This window comes from Sylvia atricapilla, chromosome 3, assembly GCF_009819655.1.
Source record: "Sylvia atricapilla isolate bSylAtr1 chromosome 3, bSylAtr1.pri, whole genome shotgun sequence".
NCBI classification, from domain to species: domain Eukaryota; kingdom Metazoa; phylum Chordata; class Aves; order Passeriformes; family Sylviidae; genus Sylvia; species Sylvia atricapilla.
In genome coordinates, this window is record NC_089142.1 from 28,965,988 (window position 1) to 28,982,145 (window position 16,158).

The window sequence follows — 16,158 nt, forward strand, 5'->3', positions numbered from 1 at the left end:
ATGACTTGGATGAAGGAGCAGAGGCCTCCTCAGCAAGTTCCCTACAACACAAAGCTGAGAGGAGTGGCCCATACCCCAGAGGGCTCTGCAGCCCTTCAGAGAGACCATGACAGGTTGAAGAGATGGGCAGGGAAAACTGTCTGAAACTCAACAGAGGAAAGTGCAGGGACCTGCACCTGAGGAGGAATAACCATAGGTGACAACTTTCTGGAAAGTAGCTCTTTGGAGAAGGACCTACAGATCCTGGTGGACAGCACCAGCAGCGCCCTTGAGGCCAAGACGGCCAATGGTGTCCTGGGGTGCATTAGGAAAAGCATGATCAGCTGGGTGAAGCAGGTGATCCTGCCCCTCTACTCAGCCCTGGTGAGGTCACATCTGGAGTGCTGTGTCCAGTTCTGGTCTCCTCAATACAAGAAGGACATGGAGCTCCTGGAGCAGGTCCAGTGGAGAGCAAAGATGATTAAGGGATTGGAGCATCTCTCTTATAAGGAAAGGCTGAGGGAGCTGGACCTGTTCCAACTTGAGAAAAGTCAACTGGAAGGAGACCTCATCACTGATTATAAGTACCTAAAGAGAGGTGTTGAGGTTTCCAGGCTCTTCCCAGTGATGCCAAGCAATAGGACAAGAGGCAATGGGCAGAAACTGATGCACAGGAAGTTCTACCAGAACATGAAGATGGGTGACTGAGCAATGGAACAAATTGCCCAGGGAGTTTGTGGGGTCTCCCTCACTGGAAGAAACTGCAATGTGCTCTGGAATGACACTGCTTGAGCAGAAAGGTTGAATCAGATAACCCACTGTGGTTGCTTCCAGCTTCACCCATTCTGCAATTGTGTGATTCCATGAAGAAAGTAACTGAAGCACAAATGTTCTTGGGAATCTCTCATGATGCCTTGAATTGTATCAAACAAAGACAGAATTAGAAACTATTAAATCTAACTGCCACCCAACACTATTCCTGTTGGATTGTACCTGAATTTAAGATCATGAAAAGAAGGCCCTGTGAGAATGGATGTGGCTATAGAAGTCACAAAATTGTTGTCTTAAAAATGATTATTGAAATCTTGATCTGTTCTTTCATTATGTCTTTCCCTTTAGGTATTCCTTTTGTATTTCCTTGTATTTGCTTTATATACATACTTTGGATTTTGTACTTATCAGTCCAAAAGACGTTTTGAACTAAAAGTTGGAGTAAAGGAGAATGAGCAAACTGTACTTCTTACTCCATGTGGAAGATGATTCTTAATGCCTGATGTTTTAATATATTTATGTATAAGAATGCTTTGCACCATATTTCAGCAGTTGATTGGTTTTTACCTCAGGTGTGTGTTATATCATTTCACAGGGACTGCAAGGCCCTCCAGGACCTGTTGGACCCAGGGGACTGCCAGGAGAAGTTGTATGTATTGTGCCATTTCTCCAGCTGTAGCTGTGGTGCATGAACAGTTAGCCAGTGAAGCAGTGCCACAGGAGTTATCATAGCTGCTCCTTTTGTGGGTGGTGCTGTAGCTGTCAGGGGTTGAATAGAGTGTATTCAGGAAAAGTAGGATGGGATGCCTTCCCTCAACAGACCATTATCTTGAGTTTCAGTAAACCATCCTGCTTCTGATACTTTTTGACAGCCTGGAGTGGATCTGGATATCAGGGTCACTGAAATGAAAACTTTTACCTTTCTTGATGATCTCTTCTTTTTTCTCCTGATGGCATTATGTTTGTTGGGGTCCTAGCTTCCAGTTCCAGCAGGGAGATCATTGCTTGTCTGCAATGGTTAAGCAACAAGTGGTCTTGGTTTGTGTTGTGTAGCTGCTCACAGTTACCAGGCACAGATATTTCTGAGAAAGGCTCCCCAGAGATGTAATGTGCTTGTGGGTGCGAAACTGGTGGGCTGGGACTGTCAAGCAGTGTATTTCTGGAATGTTCCTGTACTTATTGTGCTTTTGGATGCCTCACATTCAGGTCTGCCAACTGGTTGGGCAAGGTGATGGGGGTCTCTTTTATGCCAATATCAAAAGTGGATAGAGTAGGCCATGATCAGTAAACATGAATTTCCATTTCCATAATGATTTTTTGTTGGTATAAGCAAAATATTCTTCATTAGGATACTTTTTTTTCCTTCTTATGCCTTTAGTTTGGATGACTGGGTGAAACGAGTAGCTGTCTGTCTGTATTAAGTACAGAATGAAGCAGAGAAAGCAAATACAGCTGCTGAACATTCACTACTGGCATGAAAATGTTGTCATCTGTCATATGTCAGTGTGCCCAAAATTGTCTTTTACACTGAGAAGAAAAATTGAAACAATATGTGTTTCCTTGTCTTTTTCTTAGGGAGTTCATTTTTCAGTCCAGCTTAAGTTTCTTAATACTTAGATTTTTTGTTCAGTTTGGGTAATATTATCCTTTACTGTGAAAATTACTGATGTTCTTAACAAAATGCTTGACTAGTTGGTTGAATAACATTGAAAGGTCATGGGAAAAGTTTTCTGTATTTGTTGCAGTATGGTGAGAGAACCCAATTAAGCCTTACTTATTATTTAAAAAGTTTCTATTTATATTTTAATCTTTTCCATTTATCTTCATTTCTCTGCATTTATAAAAATCCTTCATGAAAAGGACAAGGGAAAATACTGAAGTTAAAATCAAAATGTGAAAGATGAGAAGATTTAGACAAAAGAAAGGCTGGAACATACTTTATTTACTGAAAACGTTTGACTGTTCATTACATATCTAAAACATTTAAAGGGATTTGTTAGATTAACTAATGTGAAGGAGTAGGAATTTATTGAGGCTTTTAAGATACCAGTTTGAATAATTAACTAGTACTGGAAATCATACAGCCCTCTATGGGCAAAGAAGATGAGACACTTACTTAAAATTCAAGTTTTTGTGTGCTACTGCCTTCCTTGAAAAGCATTTTGAAAATACAACTTGAAAAGTTGATTTTCAAGTCTTGGAATTCCTTTGAAATAGAAGAAACAAACCTTTTGGTCTCTGCCATATTCTTCCCAATAGGGTCCAGAAAATAATCTTGATTATGACTTAAAAAAAAAAAATTATATATTTATCTCACGAAGCATTCATTAACTTATAGTCTTAAACATTTGAGGTGAATACTAATGCACAGTAAATATTCATTGTAAACTAATTTTCATCTGTATTTTTTATATAACCATTAAGGAAATAGCTATAAAAATGTTTACTTCTATTTTTATTAATTCCAGGGTTTACCAGGAGATCCTGGGGTACCAGGAAACCCTGGAATCAAAGGAGACAAGGTATGTTTGTTTAAGTGTTTTTAATTAAACTTGATATGTTAAAGGATTTTAAGTTTTCATTCCAAGAGTAACCTTCCATTCTTCTGTAATGCATTTGCGTGGCTGCTGTATGAAGTGATTTTAAAATGTACCAGCAGCAACCTCCTGTGTCTTGGAGAAGAACCATCTCTGCATTTGGAGATGGCTCAGGCCAGTTTGGCAACCCAGTTGCTCTTTAGATGAATAATTTAAATAATATTTCAAAGAGGTTGGATTGTGCCCTTGCATTAAATCTGTGCTGTGCAAAAATGTCAGTTCAGGTCCTGACTACAGAACATTTTCAGTGTAGTGTCCTATCCAGACTAATGTGTAAAATCCCACTTCACAGTCAGACATACTCATCTTGGCACAGCTCTAGGGCAGCTACTCTGGCTCAGATGTGAGCCAAGGCTAGATCTCCTTAGGACATTGTATTTTGCTGTGTAGAAATCCCTTAGTTAGAATTTAGCTGCATCAGCAAGAGCTAAAAATCATGTGTGTATATACTGAATGTAAAGGAGAAAAAAGAAGAAATACAGGTGTGCCCTGAGCTATGTGATGTGTTGTGGTATTTATACATTCTGGGGTACAAGGGAAACCAATGAACTCCAGTCTGAAGAAGTGAGCAGAAAGAAAGACAAAGAAAATAACTGGAGCAAGGACAAAAATGTACTCATCTTGCGAAATGGGAAGTGGTGGATTCAGAAAGAATCACAGAGGATGTTGCAGGAGCTTGCAAAAGACAAGAGGACAGATAATGAAAGACACAATTTTACTGCATAAGCAGCAAGAGTTTAGAGATATGGAACAAGAGAAACTGCATGTACTGAAATAAGGAACAGAGGTGTAAAGAGGAATACACTGAAGAGGCCAGGTTTAGGACTGGTGGTTGATAACTGGGGAGAGACAGCTGTTGTTTCAGCTGTTGCTGTGAATTAGTTGGCAGGATTTAATGACAACCTGCATATTAGGAGCCTGGGGAGCAAGAAATGTAGATCATATGCATTTTAAGCATGGAAAACCAAGAGAATACTAGTTATTATTAATGGTTATAAGATGCATATCTCCAATTCTGTAACTTTTTGAAGGAAAATATGAGGGTTTTTTTTTCTTCTCTATATCTTCTCAAAGTACTGGCATTTTCTATTATAAAATTGATAATATTTAGAGGTTTTTTCATAGGGAAAAATTCTCGTTTTAATTAGTGATTCAAATCTGGTTTGTAGGGTGACCCTGGTGGAATTATGGGACCGCCTGGACATCCAGGTCCAAAAGGAGATATGGGGCCTCCTGGGCCAAGCCTGCCTGGAACACCAGTAAGTTCATAATCTGAAAAGACTTTCCTGACTTTATATTTGGCATGGTCAACTGGGAAAGAATTCTCACTGTCCAATGAAAGAAATCACTGAATGGTTTGTGCTGGAAGATACCTTAAGATCATCTAGTTCCAACCCTCTGCTGTGGGGAGGGACATCTCCCACTAGAACAGGTTGTCATCCATCCTGGTCTTGAATGCTTCCAGGGATGAGGCATCCACTACTTCTCTCAGCAACCTGTTCCAGTGCCTCACCACCCTCACAGAAAATAATTTCTTCCTAATACCTAATCTAAACTTAGTCACTTCTAGTTTAAAGCCACAAAGCAAGTATTTTTTATTTCAGTTCCAAAATGGAAATATATTTTGCAGTGGTATTATAAGTGCACTAAAATATAGTTTAGAAATACTGTAAGTATCATACATGATCGTAGTGACACTGGCACCAACAAGAAAGACATATAAACTAGGTAATTTCTAAGGGCTGGCTAATTTTTGCCATTAAATTCATCTAGTCTCTTGGATTTCAAAACATAATTTGGTTTGTTTCTTTCTTTTTTTTGTGTTTTGTTTTGTTTTGGGTTTCTTTTAGGGTCCCACTGGTGTTCCTGGAAACCCAGGTCCAAGGGGACCTAAGGTATGCAAAATGCATTATTTCTCTTTCTAAAAATAGTTTTAAAAGATAATAAGGTAGTTTTCATTTTCAGAGCTGTTGTGATGGAAATGTTGTACCTTTCACAGGGAGAAAGAGGACTACCTGGTGTACAGGGAGCACCTGGGGAGATGGGGCCCCCTGGAATAGGCATTCAGGGATCACCAGTAAGTAAACCAACACAACACCCAGAATGTGGGCTTCTTGCTGTTTATCACTGAGCAACTGCAACGGGCAAACAAAGCACAATAAAAAGCCATGAACTCCCTTCTGGCCTGACTCCCAACTCTTAGTTTGCTTCAAGGGTTGCTGTGCAGTTTAAATTCAAACATGAAGCAAGTTGACACAGATCCCTAAAGCATTCATAGTGAATAATCTGTACAGCAATAACTGTTTCAGTTATTCAGCTTTTTTCCCAGGTTTCTTTCTTTTTAATACCTTCAAATAAAGCCACCTGTAGTGTCTTCAGAGTATTCAGTAAAAAAATTTGCTGATGTTGATGGTGTACCAGGTAGGTGGCACATGTTATTGCAGGAGTTTTACTCCAGTGACTGAGGTAATATCCCTTCAGTTGGCCAATGTGTATCACCTGATACAATTCAGGTTTATGGACAGTGCTCTGGTATAAAGGGAAAATGTTTGTGAAAAGTGACTAGACACGCCCCCTGAATGTCTTAATCTAAAATAATAACATTTCAAGATAATTTTTTTTCAGTTACAGTATTTTCAAATCTGAATTTTAAAATTACTCATTTGTATCTAAGTTATATGGTTTTATTCAACTGCTCATTGGCTTTTTTAAATCTTCTTGCTAAATATCAAGTTTCACCACGGATAATTTAATTTTGGAAATGCTACCCTGAAAAATGGGCATTCACAAAGTCTTCAGGTCTCTGATTTGACAAAGTTACATTTGGATTTAAAGGCAAACCTTAAAGCAAGTCTTTCTCAAAGTGATAACTGCACAAATATCCCACATTCAGCATCTTTAAATGAAGTTCATCTCCCTTATCCCAGAAAGTGTAACTACTGATTATTTGGAGTTTTCTTACAGGGTCCTGTAGGTCCAACTGGATCATCAGGTGTGCAGGTAGGGTGTAAGTTTTCTCTTTAATACAAAAATACATTAATGTAGTTTAAGAATTTTGCAGGAAAGGTATTATTATATCCTAAATAACCTCTCATGCTCTTAGGGCCCTAGGGGACCTCCAGGATTACCAGGAGTTCCAGGTACCCCTGGTATTAATGTAAGTGACAGTATTATATATATAAAAGAAAAAGTAATGTGTACCTCATCAATGATTAAAGGCCATCAAGTTTTATATTTCTTTCTAGGGCACTCCAGGAAAAGATGGAAAGCCAGGACTACCAGGCCCTCCAGGTGACCCTGTACGTATACAGGGAAGGCTTCTGCATTTGTTTTGATGCAAATAATTTAAATTTATATGAGGTGAGATAGCATAGCAAGTCTAGAAGAACCAGCAATATGAAGATAAAGTAGAAATACTTACTTGGGAAAGACAGGAAAACAGCCCTGTTACGTATCTTGGCCTCAGTGAAACTGAGACTGTCTTCATGATGTTTCTTTAAGCAAGAAAAAATGCTTAGAACTAGTTACCATGTAGTTAATGCTTATCAAAAATCATGGATCTGAGTGTCTCTCAGCAGATTATTGTCAAACTTGGAAAGAGAGGTCTCTCCTATGCTCAGCTCTTGTCAGTGATTTAATTTGATTCGGGTAAGTAGATAAAACTCTGAAATTGGAGTGGGAAAGATTGCTTTCTTTTTGAAGATGTAATCAAAACTCAGAAGCTGTCTGAAGTCAACAACATTTAACTCAAGACAGACAAGGATAAAGTGCTTGATAAGGACAACTGAAATCCATAAGTAGAATAAGTCTGGAAGGCACAGCTCATTGTAAACTAAATGAAAGTAAAATATTTGATGCTGCTATTAGGCAGGTCTAAGTAGTAAAACTCACAAACAGGATAATTATTGCCTTTTACTTTCTTGAAACACTCTTCTCTTTGGAAAGGACAATTTTTCAAGGAAGATGTAGCAAACAGGAGTGAATCTGTAGATTTAAGGCCATTTTAACGTTTTCACAATCCCAGCAACAATCTCTTATTCAGAGAGCAACACACAGATTTACGGCTCTAGAGAGAGTGTTTGCAGTCAGGCTGGACTTGCCTCACACACCGAGGGGAGGAGCTGTGTGGCACAGATGCAGTCAGCTTGCTCTTGTACACGTGTGCCCTTTGCAGCTGGGGTTAGGACCCTTTCACACTGAGGGTTTGGGGTTCTGTGCCATATACTGATAAAGCAGATAAAATAAGAACATTAGAAAAGAGGAAAGACTGTGGAAATTACTGTTCTAGCCCAGCAGGAAGACCAAAAGGTGACATGGCAATAGCTTGCCTAGCTGAAAAATGTCATAAGGAGAAGGGTGAAAAGTCAGGCCCTGTAGGTTTTTGTTTTCAAGTCTTCTCACAAGTTTTTTAGAGCAGCTGATCCTGTCCAAGTGCAGTTTACCTCTGTGCAGAGGATGAAGTCACACCTTACATAACTATATCCTCAAGTAGTGCTAGGTGGTGTTGTGCCACCCTAAAAAACAACTCAGCATGCTTTCAAAGGTGGTTTCGCTTTGTACAATTCATGGTGTACTTCTAATGATATTTCTGGTTAATTATGTTCAGCAGTGTGTCTCTTGAGTTGATCTGTGACACTTATTGCTATTAAGTAGCAGTCTTTGGAAAATGCTAAAAAGTGCTTATTTTTTTCTTCTTCAGGATGGAAAGAATTGAAACAGGCTAAACAAAAACAGTCACCTTATTTTGAATATGTCTAATTTTACAGTATTCCCAGGATTGATATGATTTTAGATTTAGCTATTGCCAGACAAAATGAGAATTAGTAATTGGAGAGTCTGTGAATGAAGCTAATGATAACCAGGGCAATGAGTTTTTAACAGGGAGTCTTTAAATACAAGTTTAATGGCAGATCTTGGGAATCTGGGATCTGTTTCAGTGCAGTATAGATCCACTGATTGATCTTTAATTGGATCAGCTTTAGTACTGGTAGCAATTCAACGGTTGCACCAAGGAGTTACACACTAAATATTAATGTTTAAAGGCTGGAAAAAACATTACATCTGTTGCTTTTGTTGGTGGAGCTGGGTTATTTCCAGTGGGTTTTTTTTCCAGTATCTTATTTATTGAAGTTAGCTTTGGCATCTCCAGAGTTTTTGCTGCAGTTCACAGTAGACTGAAAGGCTAGGAGAAAGGAGGAGGAAAACAATTGAAAATAATCAGGTGAGAATACAAGATATTCCAGTAACATTAAGTTGTTGCTGATGTGCTAGAGAAACAACAGTATTAGTATGTTCAGGAGTTATTGCTGTTGTCATGGTTTGAGAAATTTCATTGCATTCATAGTGAAGAATTACAATTGATAGGTTGGATAGACTGTGATATTTAACTATATCTGAAAACCTGTTTTTTTCTTTTGTGTTTTCATTAAAAAGTAGCTTCAACCAACGTATATGTATTATCAGCTCTACATGTAACAATATAAAGTTTAGAAGCAATGAAAACTCGTCAGAATTAGAAGTGCTTCATAAAACATTAACAGCAGATGCCTTATTTAATTTCAGGTTGCACTTCCACTTGTAGGAGACATGGGTACTATACTGAAGGTAAATTTTTTAGATTAAATGTCTTTTTTTGCTATAAACACGCTTTTTAAACAAACACGCAAACTTGAGATCTTCGATAGGTTCAGTTCTGACTAACAAGGCTAGCCTAAAATATTATTGTGGGGTTTTGTTGATTTTTACTTCCTTTTTAAAAATACTCAAGAAATATATTTTATAGAAATTTTGCAAAATAGTGTTTTAACAGTATGTGAGGTAGTAGCCAGCAAGTGCCTATTCAGCACATCCAGCCCACAGTATGAATTCCTATGAATATACCCTGTTCTCCACTTTACTTTGTAGCATTAATTTCAGTAATATACCAAATGGGGAAAATAGTCTAGATTTTCTAAGATAATATTTTGAAAAATAATGAAATTTGGAGTGTTCTGCAATATTCTGAAATGAAATTGTTCTCGGGAGTATTTCAATATGAAAAGCACACATCATTTCTACTGTCCTTTATTAATACATGTACTTAGGATTTATTGACTTTCTCATTTCCAAGTCTGATTTATTTTAGGTCTTTCTTTCTGTTTGTAATCTTTCTGCAGTACATGCTCTTCTTGTCAGAGCTCTCTTTCTTGCTGATTCTTTATGATTCATTCTTCATTGCTGGGTGTTTTGCAGTTAGGACTTCTATATGACTGCAATTTAGCTGTCTAATGCTTCTCTCAGCAATGCAGGGTTCATTTACTTTTAAATAACTACAAATTTGAAGCTGGAGAGAGTAAAAAGTAGCCTTCATCTCTGACTAATCCTTAAAAGAAAGATATTTAAACCTAAACATACGTGTGTCTGGGACTATCCAAAATTAAGCTAAAAGTGTGTTAGCAGGATTTGAGTAGAGCGTATAAGAGATGGGGAAGAAAACACAGAAATCTCTCTGAACAAGTATATGGTTTAGAAGAGAGCAAGGACTGAAGAGAGGGCTTTAGGGTAAAACAAAGGGCTGGCAGAAAGGCACGAAGGAAGGAGTGTGCATAGATTGGTCTGCATGGAATCAGATCTATGTCATAAAAATATTTATTTGTCACTTCATTTTCTGTCATCTCTGCAGGGTGATCCTGGCACAAGAGGTCCTCCAGGCATTCCTGGTAGAGAAGGACCAAAAGTAAGTTTTGAAGAGTGCTTTCCTTCTTGTTAAAAGCAAAAGGCCAGATTCTTACCTTTACGAGACTTGACTTCTTTGTCTGATCTGTATCCCTGTGGCACTGAGCAGCCTAAAGGTTCAAATGATTTTTTTATGTTTCAGGACTCTTCATGTGTCAGTTTGCCTTTTCTCTAGATTGAGTGAGAAAATAGCCTAAATTGAGTCCCAGGTCTGGGTAGCTTTTCTGTGTCATGCCTCTATTAAAGCTGGCTCAGATCTGACTGCCCTGCTGTGCTTTGCTCTCTGTAGACTCATTTTAGGTGAGTCAGTCACTAGAGAATCCTGCAGTGAAGAGGCAAACTTCCCATGTCTCCCTCAAGCGTGCAACACAGTTGGACCACCCTTTGCCTTAGCACCCTGTTCCTATGGGAGTAACACAGCCATTTCTCTGGAACTTGAAGTTTCACTGACATCAATAAAAATCCTGCTTCACTGGAATCAGATAAAAAGCTACATGGTTTGACATCTCCTGTCATTGAGACTAATTCCATAGAAGTGAACTTTCTCAATTTCAGCAAGCATTCAAGCTGTTTGGTGTTAATGTCTCCATCTTAAGGTCTTTTCAGCATTTTGCCTCCTAGGTTTTAAACCACTCATTTCCTTTCACCTTGCTGGGAGGTATTATTTGAAAGCTTTCAGGTAGTTTTGACCCTTTGCTTTATGTTTTAGGCACTATGGCTGTGAGGGCATCATGCTAACATATATTGAATGTGGGTCATAAAATGCCCTACAGAGCATGGAATTCATTGTTCTCTAATAGAAAATATTTGTTTGAATGTTATGTTTTCATAGGGAAGCAAAGGTGAACGTGGATTTCCTGGGCTTGCAGGAGAAAAGGGCGATGAGGTAAAATGACTTCATTTTCACAGTGGTTGTAGCAGTCTTATCTGAACCTGAGTAAAGACCTAGACTGAAAATGAAATGCACAGAATGTTATTTACTTCTTGTAGTACTACAAATAGCTCTTGATTCTGTTTTTTTCAAGAGGATTGAATATTATTATTCAATTAAATAACATCTATTTAATTTTCTGTGAATTTTTGCATATTTGTTTATTTTAAAGCTTCACATACATTTCCATTATGATTTTAAGGATATAGGATAGAGCAAAAAACAAGCTAATGCCAAATATTTTCAGAAAATACTTTGTGTCTCTAACATATTTGCCTTCATTTTGTGGGTTGTCCTTTAGAATTTACTTTTGAAAATTTTCCATTAAGCAAATAATCTGATGAGAACAGTAATAGCAGCAACTACTATTAAGTGGAAACTGAAAAATATTTGAATAAGCTGAATTTAAAGTATTTGCAATATTTTGTATCGTATGTTACATTCTTAGAGTTATTTTTATGTCTTTATGGAGAAGGGAAAAAAGCCAAATGACTTGTGGTGCCAAATCCAAAATAGCTGCTATAGTTTTCATTTTGAATTGAATTATCTGCAGTGAACATTTCAAAAACAATATCAGTGGGGAAAAAAAAAAAAAAAAAAGAAAAAGAATATCACCACAACAGAAGCTATTAAGCAAATTAATCTGAATAAACACATAAATAAATTTCTTAGTGGTCTTAGCCAACTGAGGAGTTAAAATAAGTAGCCCATTAAAAAGTATGTGGTGAACACTCTGAAACTCCAAAATACTTAACTGGGATTAAACACATACTACTCTCTTTCAATTTAGGAGTGCTGGTTAGAAGACACAGCATCTACAAAATATAAAAGTAATTTAGAGTGTTTTGACTGGGGGGTTGCAATTCTTTATAAGCATTTCACATTTCTTTGGCACTAAGGCTGTGATATCTTAAGAATTTTTAAAGAGTAGTAGAATGAGAGAATAGGTTTCGAAAAAATGTATTCATCTTTGGGTTACAAAAGTAAACAGTTATATGTGGAAAAAAAAAGATGCAGCTCCTGCTACTGTTTTGCCCCAGAATTTAGCATGTTGTCAGCCTAAACTATCATGTTTTTTTTTTTTCCTTTGGTTTTACATGATATATAGAGCTCATTAAGTCTTTGCTTCTTATAGAAGCAAGTATCTCTTGAGGTGCGTCTTGATTTGGAAAGACAAGTGTCTGCTAAGGAAAGCAGGAGCCTCCCTTGGAATGGAGAAATGTAAAATGTAAACCCCCTCTGTCCAAATTATTATAATTTTGAAATTAAGGGGCTCTCAGGCAAAGATATGGGAATAGGAATAACAGTTCTTTGCTAGGAAAATTTAAAAAATGTAATAGTACCAAAAAAAAAAGGGAAAAAAGCAAACAAAAAACCCACTGACAGAGTCAGAACACAATCTGACACCCTGTTGTTCAGGGTATTGGTAACAGCCCAATTAAATCGTGGCTGCAGTCCTCCTGGAGTGATAGATGTGATCTGTTGGAGCAATGATCCTGTAGAAGGGTGTAGCTTTCCTCTGAAGGTCCAGTGGTGGATGGGTCTGGTCTTCTTCTGGGAATCCAGTGGATAAAAGATGCTTGTGGTTTTCCAAATCTCAGATTATATCCAGGTAGGAATGCTTGGCTCCTCCCCCTGGGTGGAGCATCTCACAATGGGATGATGTAATTTTACCAGTCATGTGGTGAGCCTTAATGGCCCGTTAACAGAAGATATTCCCCAGAGAGAGGATGGCTGGTGGAAGAGATAAACACTGTTCCACCTGGTTTTAACAGATCGTAATAGGATACATACATTTGGTTACATCTTGCATTGCAACTTAAGACAGGTGGAAATTCAGAACGTATTCCCTGAAAGGATGGAGCAGCCATAAGCAAACTTCATTCAGAATTCCACAGAAAAAATTAATGGGGAAGTAAGACATGCTTGGTGTGCCATATAGGATATCTCTACCAGTCAAACTTGGGAAGATGAGGCATTAGCAAAACAATTTTAACAATTCAAATGCTATTAAACAGCTGAGAGATAAATAAGATATTGAAGGGAATTAAGAAGGAAATTAGGTAACAGCAAGTTTATGACAGGCAGATTTTTCAAAGAAGTCTAGAGAAAATTAATTGTATATTTTTCATTAATGCAGTGTTAATAAGTAAGTTATTCAAATGTTTCTTCACCATTTGAGAGCTGGTGAGCTGCCTTAGCTATGATATTTTCACTGTTTTGCAGCAGCTTTTGGTTATGACATGGTGAGGGTGCGTGTTTCAGAAACATGTATGAATTTTTTTTAAAGTAACTGCTTTTACAAATTTTAAAATTTTTATTTTTATTCTTTTGTTGGAACTGGAAGAAATGGGAAGAAAGATAGAGAGGCCTACCTAAAGCCCTTTGAAATATGCTCATTAACTTCCATATGCTTTCCAATCACCCTTTAATCTTTGTTGAACTTGATATCTTCATTTTCAAAGCACTTCTTTTTTTCAGGGGAGTTTTTTTTTAATATCAGTAGTAGGAATTACAGAAAATATTCCTTCGGTTTCATATTAATTTTTCATGTAAATGTACCATCAGAGTAAAGCAGTTCAAAAGGAACAGAGAGCACATTAGCAGTTACCTTGCCACTCTGAAAAGCTGCAGAGGTGGATCAATGTCCTCTGTGTGTAGGAGCAAGGAAGAAAAATCAATGTCTCTCCATCTCTATGTTTTTGCTGATTTATTTCTCTCTGAAGTTTTTCCCTCAGAGCACCTATTTCAGGGTTCCTGACCTCTATGGCTTTCCAAGCTGCCTCCTTAGCCATTCCTTCTTAAACACTGCATTTCAAATGAGAAATACGCCTTCTCTGAGGGGATTTTTCTTGTCAGAGGATGGACAGATGAAATTAATCACTGCTTGGAAGAATCTATTTCTCTTTGTGGATTATAGGAAGAACCGAGAGCATTAGCTCTCATTAGTACATGACTTTTACATGTCTAAAATTGCACCTAAGCCTGGTGTGGCATAGGAAAGACTCAGTGACATACAAGCTTGTCTCAAATGCCACATCTGTCCACTGTAGGGAGTTGCACAGTTCTGTGTTTAGTAGGTGGATACTAGAGTCCATTGATTTTCAGACAAAGGAATAGAATACAAGCAGGAAAGTAGATCATTAAATACGATGTAAAATGTCATGTTCAATTACCAAAAAGTCAAATCCAAAATGAGGCAGAAAGTATCATTTAATTTAGATAGCATCAGGTAATATTGAGAAGCCTGAGTAAATGTCTTTTCACCAGAAAAAAAAAGCCTTTTAATAAAAGAAAATAGAAAATTATCTCTAAGGAAGAACTTGAGATCTGTTCTTATCTGCCCAACTAAAGACAAAACTATTTACAAAATATAGGCTAAAATTGTGAAAGGTTGAAGGACAAGTGGTGTTTTTCACTCAAGCAAGAAGTTGCCTCTAACCTGGTTCAATGATAACCCAGTTCTCTTCCCTGCCTAGTGGAGTGGTTATTTTTTTTTTGCCATTACCAAAATTAATGCCTACATTTTAGAAGCAAATGTGCTGTAATACAGGTATAGTACTGCTGGACATGCTGAATAGAGGTATTTTTGAAGTATAAGTGAGAGAGGAACTAGACATGTGCTCTTTTAATTTCCAGGGTCTTCAAGGTGCTCCTGGACTCCCAGGTATAGCAGGACCCAGTGGCCCATCCGTAAGTGTGTGGTATCACCGTGATCTAATTTATTTCTGTAGGGGTTGCTATAACTGCCTTGTTTCTAGTCCTTTCTTTTATCTTTTAGGAGAGTAATAATAAAATCTTACCCTTTCTGGCTCTAGTAAAGTAAATTATAGTGGTGTTGATGTTACTGAAAATACCCTAATTGCCTGGACTCAAAGTTTATGGAACTGAAATAGATTTGAAACTTTGACACTACTAGAGAATCTGTGAGGTTACATGATTTATGATGTGCAAACTTGCAATGAATTATGTATTTTTACCCAAGTTAGAGTCATGTTAGCAATAAAATCTAAAAATAATTCCAACTAGTCATTCTGAAAAAAAAATCTAGTGCCAAAACAAAATAATTACTTGGTTTTACAACTCAAACTCAAAGAATTAAAAGAAGCTGACAATATTTAAAGACACTGAAATATATCATTAAAATTGTTGGAATTATTTGGAACAGTCCTCTTTGAATTTTTTTCAAATATTCTTTTCTGCATATGGGATGGAATCACATTAGTTAGTATGATCACTGTTCATTCCTAGGTTTCATGACAATACTAATACTTCTTTAAAAAAAACTAGCACATTTAAGAAGTTTAATGTGGATACATAAATTGGCATTTAGGAGTAAAATGTGATTCTGAGCTGTATCAAGATGTGCCTGTTGGGGTCAGGACATTAACTTGTCAAGGTGAAAATGCAATGGTGAAGACAAGTTTTACCCTTCAAAGGACTTATCAGGAGGACACAGCTGTTGTATCAAAGAGAAGATAAATATCTAAAACTGAAGGAGAAGTATAAGTTTAAATTGCCTCCAAAAAGCATGTTTTAAAAACATAGTGACACTGTGAAAATATTGTCTTTCACTTTTTCCTAACTTATATAAACAATTCTGTGTTGTGCAGGGAGTCCCAGGAAGACCTGGACATCCTGGTCCAGCTGGAGCAAAAGGAGAAAAGGTATTTCATATTTTTATTCATGGTAAAGGTCTATGAAGGTTTTGCAATCCCCTTAAACTGTGTTTTGGGTTTTTTTAAACAAGTACAATAGTGTAACAAGAATGTGGCATACATTTCAATTTCTTATTTGTGCTTCACTATAAGTACTTTCCTTAAGCAGAGCTGTGCATATGGACTTATATTCCTGTGGTATATATTCAGTTCTTGTGGTATAGTTATGTCACAGAGAATTTTCTTTAGTATAAAACATAGAAGGTTTGGGAAAGTGAAAATATGTTTCTAACATAGATATGACTAGTGACTGCTTGCTGTGCTTCTTATTCTTTTACCAATATTGTACTCAAAAGTCATTGTACAAGCACTGAAAGTTACTGGGTTTCAGTTATTCTGGAAAAATATGTGAGCTTCCTTTATACTTAACTTACACTCTCTTAGCACTGCTTTTTTTCAAAATTTTATGTGTTTATCAGGAACTTGATATTATTCATTGAAAGTAAGA

The 16,158-nt window shown here is 37.1% G+C and overlaps 1 protein-coding gene across 1 annotated transcript in view; it reads left to right on the plus strand.

Annotated features, from left to right (window-relative positions):
- Window positions 1–16,158, plus strand: part of COL19A1 (collagen type XIX alpha 1 chain) — a 172,210-nt gene that overhangs the window by 132,242 nt on the left and 23,810 nt on the right. Inside the window, 13 exon segments of the mRNA XM_066314266.1 lie at window positions 1,346–1,399; window positions 3,219–3,272; window positions 4,517–4,606; window positions 5,198–5,242; window positions 5,347–5,424; window positions 6,312–6,347; window positions 6,451–6,504; window positions 6,593–6,646; window positions 8,910–8,951; window positions 10,009–10,062; window positions 10,894–10,947; window positions 14,632–14,685; window positions 15,606–15,659. Coding sequence (XP_066170363.1) covers window positions 1,346–1,399; window positions 3,219–3,272; window positions 4,517–4,606; window positions 5,198–5,242; window positions 5,347–5,424; window positions 6,312–6,347; window positions 6,451–6,504; window positions 6,593–6,646; window positions 8,910–8,951; window positions 10,009–10,062; window positions 10,894–10,947; window positions 14,632–14,685; window positions 15,606–15,659 — 723 coding nt within the window.